We start from the raw sequence: 22,505 nt of genomic DNA on the forward strand, positions 1-22,505 counted from the left end.
TTTATTGGTTCCAACATTTCCTGTTATTAAAACTATGACTGGGTCCTTCATTTGCTGAGTCCTACTGAGCAGCTGCCCCACTACCTCCTCAATAATGTGTTTTTAGTAGCATTTATGTGTGAGTATCAAGCAGCTGAGCTGACTGTTGGCTGTTCAGGGTCTGATGCCAAATTAAAGGGGACCCAAGTGCTGCACAAAGACCAAACAGAGTCAGTGGTACCAACAAACAAATCGCTGTTTACAGATTTCTATGGAGGTGAACTATTTCCCTTTAGCTGAATGCAGTGTGGAAGTAAGGCAGGAACTGGTGCCAGAGTCCTTGGGTGACTAGGAAAATCTTCCCAGAAGAGAGCACAGGGAAGGAGAGAATGAGAAGAATTTTCCCTTGGGAGGAACCAGAATGTCTGAATGCAGCTTCATTGAGAGCCCTTCACATTCCTGCTCCTCCTGCAGGAGTGGAGGAGGTGGACAGACTCCTGGAACCTGGATGTACAATCTCAAAGCCATTGCAAATGTAATTTACACTCCCTTACATGGGATGCAGTCTTAGGATAAACCAAGCTCCTTTGCACAAACCCCTGATTTCTGCATGTAGTTTGATTCTTGCTGCTCTTTAATTAAATCTTTCTAGAGCTCAGACTAGAATATCAGAAAGTTTAAACAATTTATTTGTTTCTCTTGCATTTTGTCCAGCCTAATAAAATAGATCCCTATTCTACTGTCAGCTCCCTCTCTTAATGTTTGTTCTCAGTCTTTCCCCCCATAATATTCTCATTTTTGCATGTATTTCTCATCTACTTTCATTCTTTTCTCGATAACAACAATCTGCAAGCAAAACACTAATTCTAGTTGTCTTACTACCAATGGCTTTTCCTTTCTTTTTGACTCATTTGAATTCTGAGAGTTTATTTTGTTAGCAGAATTGGACAAACATCTCTCTATTTATGAAGCAAGGATTGCTTTCAGAAACTTTTACTTAAGACATGCTTTGGACATAGTTTGAAGGAGTCGACAGAGAACAGAGGCTTCACAAAGCACCTCCACTGACTGCCAGTGATGCCAGTAGGGTTTCTACTGCTGCCATTCCCATTCCCATTCCTGCTGCCCACAGCATGAGAGGTGCAAAAGCCTTTTTCCCCCAGTGACTTCACTTTGTTTCTGTATGTCTGGTGTGTAGGCGAGGAGTTCTGCACCTGCACGAGAGCCGTGGAATCCATGACCTTGGCTTGCCTCGCTGGCAACTTTCCCTCTGCCTCTTGGTGGTGGTAATCATTCTTTTCTTTAGTCTGTGGAAAGGCGTGAAGACTTCAGGAAAGGTAGAGCTAATATTGTCCTTCTGTCTTGACTACATTCTTTTTCTACTTTAAGAAGTCTCCTAATTTTAGAAAGCAAGAAAATAAATCACTGATTTAAGGCATCCTCAGGGACCAAATGATCACATTTCTTGTGTGATATTCCAACTGAAAATTTTATTAATTTATTATTTGAATTCAACATTGATGGTTTCATCCAGAAGCTAATTTTAAATAAACAAAATTGTCTTAAATGTGCATCATCTTCTTAGCCAAATGTACTAATATTTCAGAAATTCTAGAGCTGGATACATCTGAGAGCTTTTTCATGAAAGTATCACTTAACATCAGGCAATGACTGCTCTTTTTAGTAAACAGAGAGATAAGAAGTAATCAGCAGGCTAACACACACTGACACTGTCTTCTGTTTGTCAAAACTGTCTCCTACTCATATCTGTAAACTTATATATGAAAAGATTCATGACATATAACAGCATTTTCCCTCATGTCCTAAAAAGAGCTTCTCCATCAGACTGAATGGACTAAACCAAGAAAATGCCTGCTGTACTTATTACATATTTTTCAATCTTCTATAACAGCTGATTAACCTTTGGGATCTCTGTTGTCTGCAGGTTGTTTGGATAACAGCCACTTTGCCTTATGTTGTATTATTTGTCTTATTAATACATGGAATAACCCTGCCTGGTGCATACAATGGAATAAATGCATACCTGCACATAGATTTCAGAAGATTAAAAGAAGCCACAGTAAGTGTACTCTTCTGTTCTCATTCCCTAATTATTAAACCCATTGCCCTTGTTATTGAAACTGAAGATATTACAGCTAGCCTGAAATTAAATAGCCATGCTTCTACTTCTGGCTAAGCACTGGTCCCCTTTCTCTGACAGTTTAACGTTCCAGTACTCTCCAAAATAGGACTATCTCACTCTGAACCCAAACAATTCAGATCACAAAACACCTCTGTGAAGGCACTTACAGGTGTGGCAGACCCCTGAAAAAGTCCATTCTTTGACTGTGCACCCAGTCAACTGCAATATCCTTTACACAGGAAATTGGAGTCATGCAAAAATTTAGTTCTCAAAAGGCTAAGAATTCCCTCAAGAAGAAAATCTTGCTTTCTGAATTGCTAGCTTAAATACTAACCTAGAAAACAAAAATACTGACCTATGCAAACCTTGCTAAACATACAAAACCATACAACTCACCTAATCAAACATGGTCCTTCATACAAATAAGATTTTCAAAAGCATGATGTTCTTATCTTACTATTGAAAGTACTGTACATTTCATTCTATCACTGAATATATACAAACCAACACAATTTGTGGACTAACTTGGAACTAAGACTTATTTGTAAAGCAAAATCTACACATACAGTTGCTAATACATGGAATTGGCAGCATTTTAGACCTACAAAGAACATAGACTACAGAGATATTTACTCCCTTCTACTATTCTAAAAACAGCAAGAAACATTTATAAGACAGCAGTGTCTCTATGGATGGGTCACAAGGCCATTCAAATGGTTATAAATCTGAAAAGAGACAATACAATTTTACTAGAAAGAAATGCATCATCTTGAAAAATTGCAGCTTTCAGAAATGTCTGCAGTCTGTCCATAGTTTCACAGTACTTTTCCTATGTAGCCTATCTTGATTTTTCTGGAATTATTAAAAAATACCTCAAGTGTATTAATATTCTAAGCAAAAAAAAAAACATTCCTGGCTTTTTAATGCTAAATTTGAAAGTAGGCATTTCTTCAAAAATAGACCCAGACCCCATGTCTATTTTGGAATAATCCAGTCAAACTTCAAATATGGGATTTGTATCCACCTTTGTCACAAGGCAGTAGCTCTGCCAGTAATTCACTTTTATGCCCGCACATAAATACAAAGACATCAAGATGAACAAAGCAGGTGCTCATATTTTTCTTATGTATTTTAAGTGCTGTTTGGAAATAAACACCACAATTTCAGCTAGATGTCTATGGAGCTGCACTAGCTGTACCAGGCCTCTATAATCATATCTGCCTTCTGCTTCTGGAAGGACATTCTGTGTGCTGCTCTTTCTTGGCTTAATACTTCTGCAGCTGCTATTTAGATGACCCTCAAGTTATTTGTTTCTAAGACTACATTTTTCAGACAACAACAAAAAGTTACACTAGAATAATAAAAGACTAAAGATGACTTATTCTGAGAAGTGCCACTAACTGCTCTGTCATGTCAGCCCTTCCCCCTTGGACAGTGGGATCCCTGCTGCTGCAATAGCCTTGTGTGTTTAATCATTGTCCTCAGGCTCCAAAGAATAGAATCCCACTTCTGTTCTATGTCAATGCATCCCTGGATGTGATATGTGATTTTTTAAATTTCTTCCAAATGAAGAATCTGACAAAGAAATATCCTAAGTCAAAACAGTGATGCCCCACAGAGGGCTCTGCCAAGGCTCTTCTAAGAGCCCTTAGAGCACCCCAACCACTGTCAAGGTGTGCCCCATTTTGTAGAGCCACAAACTGCACTGCACAAAAGTTATAACAGCATAAACACTGAAGAAGGCTGGAAAGACTGATGACTGCTTACTGTAAAATGTTCCTGTTTATTTTTAATACAAATAAAAACAATATTCTATCATAAAATATATTAGAGCACACATCGATCAGAAGCTGTGAAAATGAGAAATGTGAACTTGAACTGCAGAACAAGCCATGCTGTCCTACATCCTGCTTGGTTAGAACAAAGAGAATGTTTTGCATTTAATCATAATTGTAAAGGAATTTCTCGTTTCTGCTCTTCTTTCCCTTCACCTTGATCTTCTCAATTTGTTTCCTAATCAGCTGCTATGAGCCAAGACTCTTACTCAACAGATACTTCAGCATGTGCTTAAATCCTTTGGGAGGCAGCAGGTGCTAATCTCTTATTCAGTCAACAGGACTTAAACACGTGCTTAAGGGTGCTTGAATAGTGAGAAAGGGTGAGCACAACTGCACTGGCAAGATACAAAAGAGACACAGAACCACTAAAAACAGTATCTTATGGTGGCAGTATGCAGATCTGGTTAGAGTTTAACAAAACTGATGTTAAAAATTTCCAAGAATTTTGTTAACAACAAAAGTTATCTGAATTTTTCAAAAAACAAAAACAAACATAGGAGACTGCATCCCTGCTTCTGCATTCCTATCTACATAAATGCTTTTCAGAGACTACAACTCTATATGATTTCAACCTTTGTGTGCAAACAGAATATTAAGATATAACTGGTATATAAAAAGAATGAGTATGGACTTAAGGTTACAGGATTGTTTTGTAATTCATTGAAAGAAATCCATAAAACCCTGCATTAACTACAGTTTGAGAAAATCATATCATCCTATCCACTGGCTAGCAATAAACACTCCACAGACTGCTCTTCATATTATCTTTCAAGTAATCAACTCTCTGCAGTTCATAAAATTAAGTTTTTTTTACAAATCCAGAGTACCATAAGTGGTTCACAGTGTCCAGCAGGCAGCAGTTGAAAGCATCTATCATCTATGTTGAGAAAAAAAGAGATCACCAGCCTAAGTGCTTTCATATATCATGTCAGCATGGGAGAAGGCACTCTCTCCCTTTCCACTAGGCCAAATATAAAGTGTAGCACTAAACTCCCAATGCAGAGGGAGCTCATAAGCTGTTTAGATCTATCAGAAAGTTGCTGCTGAATAGATATATTAGATCTGATTTTGTAAAGATGGATGAATTATGAAATCCAGTGCTTTTCATAGTTCTTTCAGAGTTCTTGGCAGATTTCATCAAACATTGCAGATCTCATTTTGAGAAATGTTGAGTATTATTCACACCACTGACTTCACTACTTCTGTTGAAGATGCTAATTTAAAAATCTCTGTAACAACAGAAGAGGGTTAACTAAGGCTATTTTCAGGTTTCTGGTTCAGAGAACCAGGACTGTGGCATTGTTCCTGACTGGATGAATGGCTATTGGTAGGACAGACGCTGTAGAAAATATTATACTTTTGCAATGTTTCCCTGGTGGACAATCCTTAAAATTATCAAGCTGCATCTAAACTGAAATTTAATGACTATCACAGAAATAACTCTTTCTCCAGCTAAGTGAGAAAGCTGAGAGATAAATCTGCACGGCTCTGTTCACAGCATATCAGTCATGCTTCAGCTCCTGAACCAAGAAAGTATCATGTAGAGTGTACTAACAGCCACACGAAGGAAGCTCTAGTATGGGAAAGAAAATGTCCTATAACTCTTGACCCATTAACTATTTTTAGATTTCTGGTTGTACATTCCAAACTAACTTGGAACAAGAGCTGTTGGAAGTGTATTTCTGTCACCCGGGAGAAAAAACCCTGCAATCATTTCAGTGCTGGGTAAAGTCTCAGAAGTGCCTGTTCCACTGCACAGCCCGCCAGGGCAGCAGTGTGTGTGTGCTCTGAGGACTTTTCCCCTGCTCCTGCTCCCCCCTCACCACCTCAGGTGAGGCCATTCCAGAGCAGGGCCATGCTCCATGTGACACTTACACTCCCCTTGGCATGAATGCCAATTGTTTTCCAAAAGCCCTTGTCTTGCTTTTCTCCTGCTGTATCCTTGTGGACTGAACTGACCCTGGCACTGTTGGTGTCATTCTGCAGGTATGGATTGATGCAGCTACTCAGATATTTTACTCCTTAGGAGCTGGGTTTGGCGTTTTAATTGCATTTGCCAGTTACAATAAGTTCGACAACAACTGCTACAGGTAAGAGCCTATTCTTCCATTACTGCTGCAAAATTATTTTTTTTTACTCTGGCTGCAGCTGAAAGAACTTTTAGGCTATCCCTTTATCTTCAGTCATATATTAATGATGGTGAGTTTTGTGTAGACATAGTAACCAACCCAAATCTTGAAATACTTTCTTCCTTACTGAAATTTTAGTAACAGGAACCTGCCAAGATATCTGCTGCTCTCCAAAGCAAAATGGGATTAGGTTTGGACTTTAGACAGCTGTGTAAACTGTGCTGGTGTTTGTCTTTCAAAAGTACCATTAAGCGCAACAGTGAACAGAGGATGAAATCTTATTGGTGCAGGAACAAAAAGCAGAAAGATTCCAGCTTCCAGAAGTGTTTCCGTGCTTTGGGATTATATTTCTGATATTTTACATTGTGCTCCGGTTTAGGAATGCACTTTAAATCAAGTCAGTTTGTAAGTGTTTTGCTGAATCACCACCATGGAAATACAACCAGAATCACTCTGTGCCATCTGAGGAATTCCAACATTTAGATGTTTTTTTTAACATTAAATTTTGGAATGAAAACAAGCATCACTCTTCCAATGAAATACAGATTCAGAAAGTGCATGTATTATAAGTGCATTGTGAACTGAAGGATGGGGGGAAAATGTTAAAGGAAATCCCCATCTAGTTCTTAAAGTTTTTTCTCACTGGGCTGTTCTTCTCTCCATATTTAGGGATGCTTTGCTGACTAGCACCATTAACTGTGTCACAAGCTTCATCTCAGGATTTGCAATTTTCTCCATATTGGGCTACATGGCTCACGAGCACAAAGTTAAAATTGAGGATGTAGCTACTGAAGGTAGGAAGTTAATTCTATATTAATTTTAACCCTTCTCCCCCACCATTTCTTTGCAAATGTGTTTATATTTGTTTCCAGCAAGTGTGTGAGTATCTCATGGAAGTGAACTGAATTAACTTACTTGGAACTAGAACTCTCTGTTTAAAACCCTTGTTGAAATGTGAACTCTAAATGGCATTGATTCACCTCACCTCTACTGAATTGAGGTTCCCCAGAATCTTGTCCCCACAGGTTTTGCCCATTCAACAATGTGGGTGTTAATCACTGGACAGTATCTTACAAAAGTATTGCTGTTCAGTGCCACAGGTGACTGGTTTTGATGGTTCTGCTAAGCTCAGCTCTACAGTCTTCACGGGGAACAGGTCACTCATGGTCTCAGCTCCTGCACCTCTCATCACATCCAAGAGTTCTCTTGCCAGACAAAGGCAACACATCCACATAATTCCTTCTCCACTACATAGATGAAAAATAACTAGTAAGGTTGCAAATCCAATAAAATATTATTCAAAGTGGACAACAATGGGATAGGGTTTTTTAATACCAAATCATCATGAGTAAGTAAATAAAGCATTTTAGATATATTTTGGTATAGTGCAAATTTTGTTTTAACAATACTCAGAGTGTGACAAGGACTGAAATGAAAGTCAACTTAGTCATGATTTATCTTATTCAAATGAACACTTTTGCGAAGATAAGAAACATAATGAAGTGACACCTCTTTTTCCCCTTTTCTATTCCAGGAGCTGGTTTAGTTTTCATCCTGTACCCAGAGGCAATTTCAACTCTTTCAGGATCTACATTTTGGGCTGTGGTGTTCTTCATCATGCTCCTTACACTTGGCATTGACAGTTCTGTGAGTATTTTTTCCTTCTAGCCTTGACATTGTTCTTTTCCTGTCATATTTTGTAACTAAAGAGGCATTTGCCTTAAGCAGGAGACTGCATTTCAAGTAAACATTCTGTGCATTTCCTAAATCTGTTTCCACAGTCATAGACAACATAATACTATTACTCACTGCCTTATAAAGACTGTCCATCATTAAGAGGTTTAGGAAAAGATTAAATCTTTGACCAGCCAGTAAATATTTACTCCCTGATACTTTTTTATGACTTTACAGAGGGGCTATTCATCAACAATTATTACTATTTAAAGGTCCAACAACACTACTATGAACTATTACTACTATGAACGTGCAAAAAGGTTTTGGAGCCCTGCTTGCAAAACACAAGACATTGAGTAGAGTGGTTTCTAGAAGGGATTATTTTATGTGCTGAAATCCACTAATCTGCTCTAGACAGACAATGTCTGAAGGTACTCCCATTGTTTTTCTACAAGCCATGATACAAAATTTCCTGTAAATTTAATCACAATTTTAAAATCATGCCAGAATATTTCCATAGTGGTTTCATTTTCCTATAATCTTACTGTAAAATGTCTAGGCTAACAAATGTATTTGCTCTTTGATGAGATAAGTTTTACAACATGATATTCAGGACCATAGAAACTTCATCCCAGAAAATATTCCAAGTCCCTGAGCAACTTTTGTACTGTTTTTTTCTACCAAAGAGGTCTCAAGACATCCTGTTATATTTAGCTTAAAGGTTAATACATTTCTGGAGAACCAAATAGAGTCTTTAAGGAATAGAAACCATGGACAAACTTTCATCCTCTTTAGTAGGGTAGGGGTTTCTTACTATTCCAAAGCACAGAAGTCTCTTTTGAAGTTCAGAATGTACAAAGTTGATCCAGGAATTTCTTGCTGGAAATGTTAAAACACTGCATTTCCATTGCTTACAACTTCAGGAAAATTAATTCCTTTACAAGGGCAAGAAAGGGAAAGAATGAATTGATATGGAAAAGAGCAAAACCCAAAAAAAAAAAAAAAAAAAAAAAAAAAAAAAAAAAAAAAAAGGGTTGCAGCAGGAAGCTTTAATAATCATTGGCAAATAGCTGAATGAGATCTTGTGGAGTGAGGGCTGAGCTGTAAAGGTCAGATTCAGGTCTAAATATTTCCAGGATGTTTGGATTTTTGGATTCCAGCTGAGGCCCAATGAAATTTGTCTATATAGACTAAGATCTGCATCCTTAGACAAAAGTTTGAGGGAAGATTATATCTGGGATTGTAGCTTGGCCATTTTTCAACTGTAAGCAAATATAAAGGGTTGAAATGAAGGGTTTATCACAGTGAAAGGACATGAATGACCAGCAGGAAAAGGACAGAATGAAGAAGATTTATGCTCAGAAGTGTCTAGATCCAAGGAAGCTCTAGTTAATGCTGCTAACTTTGCAACAGCAGTAAATTTTGGGCAATGTAAAGAAACGTAGAAGTGACAAAGACACTTTAGATTGCAGAACAAACTTTTCCTACAAATAGAGAAGAGTTTTTCTGCTGGAGCTAATTAAAATACAGTGAACTAGTTAACTGTGGCCAAGTTTAGTTTTTCCTTCTAAAAAGGGAAGGATTTACTGGTTCAAGATTTGTCATAATTTCCCAAAGAAAATTCAAGTCCTGCAGTACTTTTTATGGTGGTAATTCTCTGTTACTGATTTCAACCAGGAATATTTTACTCAAAGGCTTATAGGAAGGGACAGGCTGTGTCAGCACCTGCTAACCAACTATTGTATTGCACCAGGCACTTCGGGTCTTGCCGTGGCTTTTTAGCATCACAAAAAGCATAGAATTAAGCCTCTCCAAAATATTAAATAAATTTGTTTACTATGAGAAAAGATTTAAATTAATTTTCATAGCTTTTTGTTGGTGTATAGGGGCAGAATGTTTTCATTAATTGAAAGAAATTAAAATTGATATCCACCTACATAATCCAGCAATTTAAATGAAAATTTGGAAAGTACCTTTCTTGTATTGCAAAACAATAGCTAATGTTCCTCATTAACTTCTAGAAAGCAAAGTAAAATTCTTTCATGTTGTCAACAAAAAAAATTGCATCAAGCTTCCATTGTAGTAACTCTTCCAAGTCTGTAAAGATTTTTGTCAAACTGGATTTTGTTAATCAGTGGCTAATGCAAATCTTTGTTCAGTACATTTCCTTTAGGTGCTTGTCGTGCCTGTCTTTATTTAAGAAATATCTTAAGGAGCTTAGCTACTTAAGCTAGCAGCTTTTTCCCCAGAGTATACTCAAATGTATATTATTTTCCCCAAAGTACTGTCTGCTAAATGTTCTGTTGAGTCAGCAAAGAGTCCTCAGAGGATGCAGCTGTGGAGGCGACAACCACCCCTCTTGATGTCCAGTTCCCTGACCCAGAAGAAAATAAATCCTCGTATCACCACTTACTTACAGCTGAAATATCAGAAATCAGAGTGGTTGGGTATTAATTACACTATCTGCTTTGCATTCTTCAGTCTGTATTTCCAACAGCCAGTAGCATTTAACCAGAGTATTTGCCTTCCCTTTCTCAGATGGGTGGGATGGAGGCTGTCATCACTGGCTTGGCAGATGATTTCCACCTTCTGAAGCAGCACAGAAAGCTCTTCACCTTTGGTGTTTCTTTTGGCACTTTCCTACTTGCTCTTTTTTGCATTACCAATGTAAGTACAACAAAAGTTTTCATCAAAATGTTACCTAAAGAATGCCATTAACCTTTTCAGATGAAATACGGATAGGTTCAGATGAGTGTATTTTATTATAAACATTAGTTCTTAAACAACTTCTGTTCAGAACATCATTTTTAATCTAATATATGAAGCTTCTCTAGTTTTTGGCACAAGATCATTTGCTATCAACCAAGCCTGTAAGTCTTTGTTCCAAACAACTGTCTCTGTTATTGCTGGGTTTATTTGGTTCTGTGTGCTTTCTTTTGTATTTCTTTGGGGTTTTTTTTTTTTTGTTTGGTTTGGTTTTGGATTTTTTTAGTTCCATTAAATGGAATTGTGAAGAGTGCTTATTCCTCTGTGAGGAACTTCGAGTGACCAGACCATCTGTCTGTTTTCTTCTTGAAGAAAGTAAGACACTCACTTCTTATGGAAGGAGTGTAGAGTAATGACCTACTCTCCCCACCTTGTTTCTTCATGCACCTAGATCTTGACATCTTTTACTGTTAACACCACATAAAGCACAAAGAAAACTTATCCTGAACATTTAGTAACCTGTATTTATCACTACCATCAGACTGAATATTTTGCCTCATCTGGCTTTTTACAACTAATTAAGGAATGAAATTAACGAGTTTTAGATGTGAGAGAATTTTCTCTTTTTTTGACCATAAAAAAAGCCGAGACCTGTTAACTAACATACCAAAACTGTCAGAAAACAACTGAAACTTGAAGAAATCACCATGAAATCAGATGTGCTAAACCTTTCTCCATCCCTAGAAATGGTTTCCATGTCTATTATTAAGATTAGTAAAATGGCATAAGTGTATAAATAACAAAGTGCTTTTTAGGTAAAAACACCCCAGTATTTTTGCTCCAGTTTCCTCAAACTGAGAAATATTTGAGACTCTAAAAATAGATATATCATTTTAAATATCTATCCTTTTAATACCATACTATTTCTATCAATACCTAAAAATTGAACATGCTTCTGTTTATTGAAGTTTCAACTGGAATAAAATATCCTGAAATACAATATCAGAAGAAATTCAATGTCAAGAACCAGAACAGGTGCCAGTGAGTACAATTCCACTGCTTCCAAGTGAGCTAAAGCTATTCAAGATAATGACCTAACTCTAGCTTTTAAATAATGGCACCTGTTTAGGCTGAAGTTCACCCCTCCAGCTGGAATTCACAAACTGTCCAGAATAGTCCAAATGTCCATAACTAAAGAACAACATTTCTGATGTATAAAAGATAAAAAGGAAAACCCTTGTGAGAAGATCACATGAAATTTTTAAATTTTGGCCCCTGAATATTTAAGGCTATATTTTCAAATGTAGCTGTTTCTGAAACAAGCATGTTTCTTACAAAATCATATTAGTAATTCACTTTGCTAAGTTTGATTGCAAATGCATTCATTTGGAGCAGGTGTAGAGCAAAAACAAGAGGTCAAACTCAAATGTCATTCAATAAGCAACATTTTCTAACACAACAACCAAACTTCATTCCATTTCCAGACAAGTCCCCACAGAATTAAAAACCTCCATGAGGCCTGAGTACTGTTCTCCCTATTTTTGTAAATATGCACAGCTGTTTCAGAAAAAACATCTTTAAAAAAAATAAAAGCCAACTGATTACAGCGACTAGAATCACCTACAGATTTTCTATTTCTATTCTAGTGCTATTTCTACCACTGGTGGTAAAATAATTCCTTTGTTCCTCCCCTTCTGACCAGGCATAATCAGATTAAATTTGGTTGTAAAAAGATATTTTAACAAAAATCTACTGCAACTGCAAACATTTCAGTTGTTTATATGTGACACACTTTATCTGGGTTCATTTTGAAACAAATCTGGATCTCATAGTTTTCCATTCTTCTTCAGCTGAAACTCAATTAATTGAGCAGTAATTTACACAAATACACACCACATTGTAAAACATGGCAAAAAGTAGTAAAATTGCAGCTAAAAAAAAAACAAGACTTCAGTCAATGCATTTCCAGTTCTCAGTCACGAACCACTGAAGCAAAAATGTGCTGTTGTGAAGGAAGACAATGTTTGCTGTCTCCACTGAGCAAAGGTTTGCAAATACCACAGCCCAGAGACTGAACAGGGCACAGCAGCTTCTTGCTGTGCTGGTGGCAGAATTAACATCACCTTCTGCCTTAGGAGGAGCAGTGGGCAAGAGAGATGCAGGCAGTCAGGGAAAAGGGAAATCAGACCAACACTGAAGACTCACTGGCCTGCAGAGCACGTGGCCTTAGGAGCAAACTGACTGATAAGGCCTATGGAAACTCTTGGAGTGCTCCATTCCTGCCATTAATTTAGGAAGTTCTTCATTAACTGCTGCAGACAGGCCCTGCCCTACAAGCTGCTGATCATATCCCCAAACTTCCACTGAACAGGAGTGCCAGAGAACTCATTCATCTAAGCTGAGGTTTCTCTTTCCCAGTGAACTGAGGATATAGGTGAAAAAAGCCTCTTTAGAAGAGTTGCAAGTCTGATTCCACAATTTTGTATGCAAATATGAACCTGTGTCTGATGCATCAGATCCATACTAAAATACTTGGGTTAAGATAATGCTTCAAGTAAAGCAGATTTCTGTTAAGTGGATACTAAACTCTGAGATTATTCTATTAGTAACTTCATGTCCTTGCATCTTTTAACTCTCTATTGCAGGGTGGAATTTATGTGCTCACACTTCTGGACACATTTGCAGCTGGGACTTCAATATTGTTTGCTGTTCTAATGGAGGCAATTGGAGTTTCCTGGTTTTATGGTAAGCTTCTCCATTTGTGTGTGCAAAAGCTTTTCTGAAATCCCAAGTTCTCATGACAGGCTTACATATCATTTTAAGGGAAAACAGCATAGCTTTGTATACACAAAACCATGACAAGTCAGGTTTCATAGAGTGATTTTCATCTCATTTATGAGCAGTGACAGGAATGCAGATGTTCAGTGGGCCAAGCTTTGAGACCCTACACAAAGCCAAAACAAACAGCCTTGTGAAAGGGACTGTGATGGGATGGAAAAGTTACTCCTTCTGCCAGTATTTTATGACTCTCAGTATTGCTGATGACTTGCAGTAGCAGATTTAGACTTGGTACTTTCAAAGTAGATTAGCCTAAATATAGACTCACCTGTTTTCACTTTTCATTAGTCCCCCAGGGCCAATCTCAAGCACTCTCCACACAACACAAATAAAGATAGTGTTTAGAGAGTTAGAATAATTCCTACATCAATCCCTTTTGTTTGAGACAATATTCTACTTCATTGTAAAACACTAGCAGTTTATTTATTTCATAGAATGGTATAAAATACCCAACACACTAGACACAGAAATTCTATTTCTCATATTTGATACTAATTTATGCCACAAAAAGGGAGTGGTGATTTACTTTATCCCAAATATGGCAAGCTTTAGGAGTATTTAGTTGACCTCTGGCACTAGACTCTATGCCAATCAGAGTGCAGTGATATGCTATAGCCACCTAAAAAATATGGCCTCTTCTTTTCCTTCCTAATCTCCTCTTTATTCTCATGCTTTAGTTCCTGGCCGATCACAACTCTTTTCACTATTACCAGGTTTCAATGGCATAGCAGCCTGCAAATCTTCTTCCCTTTAAGTATATATTGAATGAGTTGCCCTGATTCCCAATAAGATTGTTCTTCCTCTGAACACCATCTTCATTTTTATTCAGATATAGTATTTATAGCTAATGTATGATTCAGAGGGTTCTTAGACGTTATGATTCTTATTATTTACCTGACTCAGTCACTTGTTTATCCATTCATTCTGACTTCCTAGGTTCTTCTAATCAAACAAAATTTATCTTGCAGTTAAAAAATGGTTGAGGAATGAGTGAAGTGAAAAAATGGCATCCATGCATAAAGCTGTTCAATCTATCAAAGGAATAGTTTCTAGTTTTAATGCACTAATTCTGTCATCCAACATCAGCATGGAGCAAGCAGCACATAGGCTGTTGTCTCTCAAATAATGGAGGCACTTTATTTCACAGACAGCTGTCTTTAATCCCTGTAAAAGAGCTGAATGTGGACAAGTGATCACAGCATAGCTTGGAAGTAGAGGCTTCTTCAATTTCTAGGAGACAGTTATTTTCTGCTACTATTAAAACAGGACTTACTGCACTTTACAGTAGCTAAGCTTTGTAGGTGGTTCACAAACCAGGCCAAAGTTAGTCAAATTTTATTTTACACTCTCTGTCTTTACAATTTTTTTCCTTTCTTCCTGCAGCCTCCCCATAATTGGGAAAATATCTATTCATTTTTCTTGAGCAGCTGACAGATGTTTCTACTGACACAGCATGACCTGTTGCTTTATAAAGAACTTATTACAGCCCCAGGTGCTATTTAAACTTATTAAATCTGGCATGATCTTGTCTGCCTCTTTTTTCTGATAGACCCCTCTTGCCTTAATGACCTAGCTGAATATTAAGCCAGCCTAAAGGCAAGCAATGACATTTTGGCACAGACTAAAAAGATGGAAATTTAGTTCAAATTATATCTATGACCATTTACTGTGAAGTCTTTCTTGCAAAGGCCAACTGTGTATGTAAGAGAAGGGAGAGCTAGTTTCTTTTACTGTGCAGATGTACCTTAGTTGTGACTGCTAAGTTGTTACCAATTTTCCTCATGTGCAACCCTGATGTCATCTTTCTGGTTAATATTCTATTTCCTGATAATAAATTTTAAGTATCTCTGAAACCAAGCCCTATAGGTGCCATCATCTGTAGCTATAGCTATGTTCTGCTTAAAGGTTGATTCTTAGAACAATTATTTGAAGACATGCAGTACTGAAAAAGCAAATTGTTTGAAAGCATGGCCTACTCATCCCCCATTTTCTGCAGAAATTGAGCACCAAGCACTGTCTGAGGTCCAAGTGCATCTCTCTGGAAACACATGAATAAAATTCTGATATACGTAGACCTCGTCTTTGACCTTCTACACAATGATAAATTTCAGTCAGTGTTCATAGCAGTTGAAATTTAGTCACTTTAAAGTTCACAGAAAGCACTGCAAATAGAATCAGATTAAGTTTAAAGAACATTTGCAGAGCCTTCTTGCCTATTTCTCTTCACATGGACGTAATATTGGGGGCTGGAAATTGTTTTGAGACATTTACACTCAAGTGTCCACACCCTGAAAATATTTTGCATCCTATTAGGTACAATGGACTAATTCAAGCTGACCCAGTTATTTACATTAAATAAATTAAATTGTGCTGAACTGATCCACATAAAGAGAAATCATCTTTATGGAAATCTATACATCCTCTCTAATACGCAAATATTCATGGAAAAAAAGCTGCATTTCTGCTGTTTACCTAATGGGTTCATGATTATAAGTTAACTTTCTGAATACATTGAGCAAAACAAATTGTAAACAAATAGTCTGACATGACAGAATGCACAGAGCCAATGTCTCTAAGGTGTAAAGTTAGAGATTGTTTTCTTTTTAGAGAAAACAGAGGAGGCTATTTTTTTCCCATTTTATATCAGTGTTAATCATCCCATTCTAAAGTGGTGTAGTTTTGTACATATTTACAATAAACAGAAGAAGAATTGCCTGAGTTTTCTGGAGAAGTCATAAATATGAAATTATATTTGTAATAAAGAACATTCTTTGTTCAATGAAACACTGAAAAGTAAGTATCTCTTAAGTGGAACAAAGAAATCTCCTTTGATAAATTAAGACTCATGAATCTACCTCATTATCAGCAAGCAGTTTGTGTGAGTAAGGGTTTACATTTTCCTGCAGTGTGCTCATAATAACATAGAAGAATTAGGTTAAAATAATCCATAACTATTTTAAAAATTGTGTCCTATTTACAACTTAAATTCTAGATATTTGTGAAATGCCTCTTTTCAGTGGGAATGCTGCTGTCTGCAACAGGCCTTAAGTGCTGACAGGCATTTAAGTCAGATACAGTGATATCAAAGATACATCTAGACATTGAAAGGAGATTGATGTTGTTATTTATTATGTCTTCTGATTTGAAAGTCATTCATGTCTGGTTTCTGGAAAAGCTATTTTGGGTATGCCAGCATCTCATCAGTTCAGACTGAAGTCAGTCTCATGCTTGCATCCGTTCACCCATTCTAGGTGTGGACAGATTCAGTGAAGACATCCAGCAAATGATGGGCTTCAAACCAGGCCTCTACTGGAGACTCTGCTGGAAATTTGTTAGTCCTGCTTTTTTATTGGTAAGTGTTGATAATTATTCCATCATGAAAAGACTACCAGTGCATTGCTTCCCAGAATGTACAATAGATACCAAGAGCAAGATACCTATTGCTGTGCCAGATATTGTTGGGATGAACAGAAGACAGTCCAATTTAAATCTTCTGTTCTCCTTGAAATTATATGCTGGTTATACTTTGTATGATACATTTCAGTTGTGGCAGAGAAGGTAATGGTGTTTGTGGTCTTCTCCTGTTCCTTCATTTTAGCGTGATTTTAAGAAGGCAGCTTTTCTTAGGGAACACTTAGGCAGTGACCTCCCTGTCCCTGCAGCACCTCTGCATATTAAACACAAACCATCCCCTTGGGAAAATAAGCTAGCCAGGGATAAGAGATTGTGTTAGCAAGAATATATTTTTGATTGGAGGATACTAGGATCCCCAATTTGTGAAATGAAACCATAGAAAAATTAATATACAGCTACATCTGTAATTAGCTGTGTGAAACACTGACGAATTGTATAAAATATACCTTGTAAGCTACCTGTTGGAAAAAATAAGTGTTCCATTGCATTAGGGGAAAAAAAATCCTAAAGTGTGAATTTGGTTGCTTTGTGTAAAGCTTAGATTTAGTACTAACCTCGAGCTTTATATTGGAATCTCTTCCTATGCATATTTGTAAATCACAAGGTCAGGATATTAATACAGAAATTTGACCTCATTATGATTTTAGGAGACAATTACTTGCATTAAAGCTGTGCAATCTTAAAGCATTACTAGGATTGCAAATATACCCTGAGTAGGCTTTTAGAACAGGTCCACATTTTTTTAAATATAAAAGCTATGACCCAAATTCATCCATAAGCACCTACAAAGCCTGTACTAATTATCCTTTTAAACACAGTTCTAGAAAGGAACTTGTATGGAACTATCCTGCAGCACTTCAAGCAGGCTGACTCAAGCAGAATGGAAAAATGCCAGAGCAAGCATCCTTGGATTTTGCACACAAGGAGGCAGTTTAAAATTTACATTTTATCATGAGTGTTGTAACAATCTAGCTAAAGGTGGAGAGCCTACCAGTTTAACCTTCAGGTAGTTTAAGATGTCTTGGTGAAAGAGCCTCAACACCTTCCTAGAAAAGCCTGAAAACATAAGGGTCAGAACAAATCTGTAAATAACACATCTCTCAGCCATCACAATACACACTTCTTTTTTCCATCCGGAAGTTCTTGAAGCTCTTTCTACATATTGTCTGCAGCTATGAACATAATCCCAAGAAAAATCACAAAATAGAATTAGTATTTTTCTAACCAGGTTCTACACTATGATCTTCCTTTAACCCACACTATCCTGGTGTAGTCTTTAAAACCCTAGGCTCAAAATATTTTAATTGGAAATTGAAATATAGAGCAGAACATATAGCCCCAAAGAACCAAATCAAGGATATCTGCATGTTACACAAGCCACATGGATTTAACAGCACAGAAGTAGGGTGGTACACCACTCTTTCCTTCTTGCATCTAGCACTGGACAGGGAAGCACTGGAAGAAAAAAAACCAGCTTTGTTTTCCAGGCCATAAGGCTGCTCTGCCTTTCCTCAGTACATTTATCATGCTGGAGTTTGCATTATGTCTCTCATTGAAAAGTGGGTACAAAACTTCCAAAGGAAGTCTAATATTCCTGGGAAACAAAAAGTAAAAAAATAGATCCTGCAGAGCTTTTTCTTGACTACAGAATCCTTTATTACATCTGAAACACTAGATTAAATGAGGCAGTAGTGGACAGTCACCTGATATTCCCATCAAAATTTCAAATAATATGTGTCCACAGTAGTTAAAATGAACTGTTAATACTAGAAAACACATCAAGGACTTCAACAGCTTAAGCAGTAAGAGGCTCAAAGTAAACAGGCTGAAGGTCAATCATAAAGCTGGTTTGAAATATACCTTAGGGTGGCTGCCTAATAGAACACCTGGAATCACTTTCCAGTAAGGTTCTTCATCTTAAATCTGTGGTTCATTTTATACTTTCTTCTCTAGTTTGTTGTGATAGTCAGCATAATAAATTTCAAACCTCTGACCTATGATGACTACACCTTCCCTCTGTGGGCAAACCGCATTGGCTGGGGAATAGCATTATCCTCCATGATCCTTGTGCCTGCCTATATCATCTATAAATTTATGAATGTGCGTGGGACCTTTAAAGAAGTAAGTGGAACACTAATCAAATGTCATGAAATGTTGCTGTGAAATTAAATGGCTGGGTCTAAGTTGGCAGTTTATTTCTTTCCCAAAACTTATTACTTACGAGTGACCTTTTGAATCTATCTGTCAGGTGGATCAGTGGTTTGAGGTAGGATTACTGCACTCTGAGTTTCTAGACAGAAATTTGCTTTCCAGACAGCACCATAATAATTGTGAAAAAATATTTTTAATGCATGTAATTGATCCAATTGATGAGATTAGATTTTTTTTATTAACAAAGAATGTACAAATTATGCTATCTTCATATTCAGCTATAAGGTATGGTCTTCAAACTGTTCTATACCTTTCTTTATTTATCAGTTCAAAATGGCACATGATTAAGCTTCACTAGCCATATAATTTTTACCATCATATTAACCTTCACTGTGTATATACCCTCACTCTTATCTATAGTCTTAAAACCTCTAACAGTGCTCAGAAGCCTCCTCACCATTACACAGCACTGAGTTTTTTCCTCTCGCATCATAATTTTATACCTTATCTAGACCCACTGACTTACACCTAGTTCTACTGCTCTCCTTTCCTACAGCTACGCTTACACAATGGTGTAGCAAGATTTTGATGTTCTTAGGTAAATCACTGAACCAACACCACATACAGAATTAAGCAGAAAATAGAATCTCAACCTTTACATAGATAGGTCATATCCCCCTCACACTGACCCAGCAAACCCAAAGGAACAAATTGTTTCTGAAACATTACAGTCACCTCATGTAATGTTCACCTTAGAAAGGCATCCCAAAGCTGGAACTCCTCAGCTGCCCTGTTTTCATCAGCTCTAGCATCTCAATGCTGTGCACAATTTCTAGATCTCATTTCCAGCAATTCTATAAGCCCTTTGTTTTGTTCCATCCAGGGGAGGGTTACAAACACATTTTCTAGGAGCATTTAAGTCTCAAAGAATAATTTGTACTGGACCATCAGGCTTTTGCCCTCTTACTCAAGTTTACTGATGGGGATGCAGAAGCCTTTAGCCAAAATCACATTTCTCTCCTTCATCTGTACTGTTAGCAAGTTCTGGTTTGTCTGTTACTGCTCCTGCAAGGAGCAGCTCCCCAGTTTCCCCACCAGCATTATGGCAAAAGGCTATACACAACATCCAAGTAACTAGCTCCAATATGATGCCCCAGATTGAGGCTCTTTAAGGGATGGGGAAAGGTATGAACCTAATCTAATGGGAACTCCTTAAGTTGGCCAAAAGTTCCTAATAAACCAAAATCTACATGTGATCTCAAAGGGCATGGCACAGGGTAGACAAAGGAGATGAGCTGGGAAATACCAGTGCCTCCTTCCTCTCCCACTCTGAGACTGGCCAACCCTCTTGCAGCACTAACAGAAAAACATTAATTTAGGGGATCTAAGGCCTGTGATACCAACTTGTTCCTGATATTCTTTTCTATATGCACTTGCTAAATATTTGGACTTAGTATTTGCATAAACTTTCTACTGTTGCTTCTTATATTAAAGGCTAACACCCAAGGGCTTATAATAGGCTTATTCTCTCAGTGGCTGAGTAAAGGCACATGATGCAGTGATATTAAAGATTTAAGTTACCATTTTAAATAAAGTTCATGCTACTTCCTCACTATAGATTGGGGATTACATACATAATCCCACTTCATATGGCTAACTTTTTCCTCTTCTTCCTGTCTGGTTTAGAGACTAGCTTACTGCATCACGCCTGAAAACGAGCACCAACTTGTGGCCCAAGGAAATATCAGGCAGTTTAAGGTTAGTATACCTTTCACATGCTTCTTCTCCTGATACCAACCCTTTCCTGTCTTTAGCAGCAACTACAGCCTTGCACCAATCTCCTCATGCTGGATGCCTTAACAGGTCTGTAGTTTTTATTTCTGCCAGCATGACAAGATGCAGGAGGCTCAGTACCACATGCATCAACCCTTTTGGAACCTTCCTTCCTTTTTGAGACCCTCCTTCTTTGTCTAAGGAGAGCCCTCAATGTTACAGATCACCTGAATCTGGTATTTTAGGTTGTGTTTGAATACAGAGAGATTTAACCAAGAAACAAAGGTATTTCAAAACTAGTGTGGTTTTATTTCCAAACTTGTGTCACTTTGAGTGATAGTCATGGCCTGTCACTCAGTTATTTGCATTTCAGCAAGCTGAAGTCATGTTTCTGAAACTGCAATTATGTTTCACAACGCATGGTAAACACCAAAAAAATATCCAGCATCAGAGTTTACCTATAATGTCATGAAATGATGTACCAGGTTACATGGCATTGGCTTTCCCCACAGGACTAGAGTTGATTGAAAACACTGCTGGAGACTTCATAAGCCATGAAAAATATGCTATAGGTTTCCAAATACTGCTTTCCATTTAGCAAATAAAATGAGCTTATTGAAATAAACTCCTTTATGTAGAAGATTAAAAGGATGCAAATATGAAGCTTGTTACACTTATCAGCATTCATACTGGACCACTTTTTGTCTTCAAAGTTGAAAGCAACTACAATTATGCACACCTCCACAAAATATGACCCAGATTTTATAGTGGTGGTTTGTGTGTTGATACTGTAAAAATAAATCTGGGTTTTACTTTTTCTGAAAGATATTGTTTGAAGTAAATTTTGGCTTTTAAAGGAATTAATCTGTGCATATTTATGGGATGCAGAATGAAAGCACAAATAGGCTTCCTGTTTCAGGATCACTATTTATTTGATGTGGCCAAGAATATAAAATAGCACAACACCTCTTCCTGCCTTCCCTTTCTTCTGTTTCTGCCCTCAGTTCACAGATGATTTACTGTTCCTGCTGTTACTCACTGTTTCCAGGGGCAGATGTTCCTGTGTGAAAGGACTATAAACAGTCACTCCACTGTTGTTCTGAATACAAATCTATAACCAAAAGGTAGCAAATTCATTTCACAAAAATTAGTAAAGGCTGTCCTCGGAAGTAAACCACTAAAGTTACCTCAAACCATGCTAAATATGAGAGCATTTTAATTTGCTGCCATCCTCAATGAACAGCTAGAAATGGCTTTGTTAGTGCTAAAGCAGATTTAGTGATTTGCTCACATTTCAGATAAACAAAACACTGCCTAATATAACCAAACAAATACAAATATTTTATTCCCACATATGTCTGACAGTTCTGAATTTTAAATCTGAATTGAGATCTGACTAAGTAGCCTTTACATTCAGCACATTTCTCACTGCAAGCTGGACTGCATGGAAATTTAGTTACAGAATGGATAATCTATCCATTATTTTGAAACTCATTTGTAACTCTAGATTTGTCCAAAAAATGTATCTGTCAGCATCATCATTTGAATCAATGATGTAATTTAACAACCACTTGTGTTTCCTCACAGCTCCAACACTGGCTAACAATATGACAACCAACAGATCAAGGAAAAAGCCCACGTTCAGCTAAACTGAGAATACAGAAAAGTTCAAAGCTCCCTCACTTATGCTTGGACCAGGCTGGCCCAGAGCTTATCTACTGACTCTGTGAGGGAAGACATCTGCTCTCTGTTGTCAATGCCTCCCTTCTATTACTTGGCTTCAAATGATCTTTAAAGACTCCATTTAAGTTTTCTTGCATCCTTTGGTGCCATGAGATCCCTACATGACCAAAACTTGTG

The 22,505-nt window shown here is 37.3% G+C and overlaps 1 protein-coding gene across 1 annotated transcript in view; it reads left to right on the top strand.

The window, feature by feature from the left end:
- SLC6A2 (solute carrier family 6 member 2) overlaps positions 1-22,256 on the top strand; it is a 56,069-nt gene extending 33,813 nt beyond the window's left edge. The window contains exons 5-15 of the mRNA XM_053952889.1: positions 1,178-1,316; positions 1,925-2,059; positions 5,947-6,050; positions 6,759-6,883; positions 7,624-7,736; positions 10,302-10,430; positions 13,115-13,214; positions 16,559-16,659; positions 18,675-18,842; positions 20,559-20,630; positions 22,233-22,256. Coding sequence (XP_053808864.1) covers positions 1,178-1,316; positions 1,925-2,059; positions 5,947-6,050; positions 6,759-6,883; positions 7,624-7,736; positions 10,302-10,430; positions 13,115-13,214; positions 16,559-16,659; positions 18,675-18,842; positions 20,559-20,630; positions 22,233-22,256 — 1,210 coding nt within the window. The remainder of the gene's footprint in view (positions 1-1,177; positions 1,317-1,924; positions 2,060-5,946; positions 6,051-6,758; positions 6,884-7,623; positions 7,737-10,301; positions 10,431-13,114; positions 13,215-16,558; positions 16,660-18,674; positions 18,843-20,558; positions 20,631-22,232) is intronic.
- The last annotated feature ends 249 nt before the right edge of the window (positions 22,257-22,505 follow it).

This window comes from Vidua chalybeata, chromosome 11, assembly GCF_026979565.1.
Source record: "Vidua chalybeata isolate OUT-0048 chromosome 11, bVidCha1 merged haplotype, whole genome shotgun sequence".
NCBI classification, from domain to species: Eukaryota; Metazoa; Chordata; class Aves; order Passeriformes; family Viduidae; genus Vidua; species Vidua chalybeata.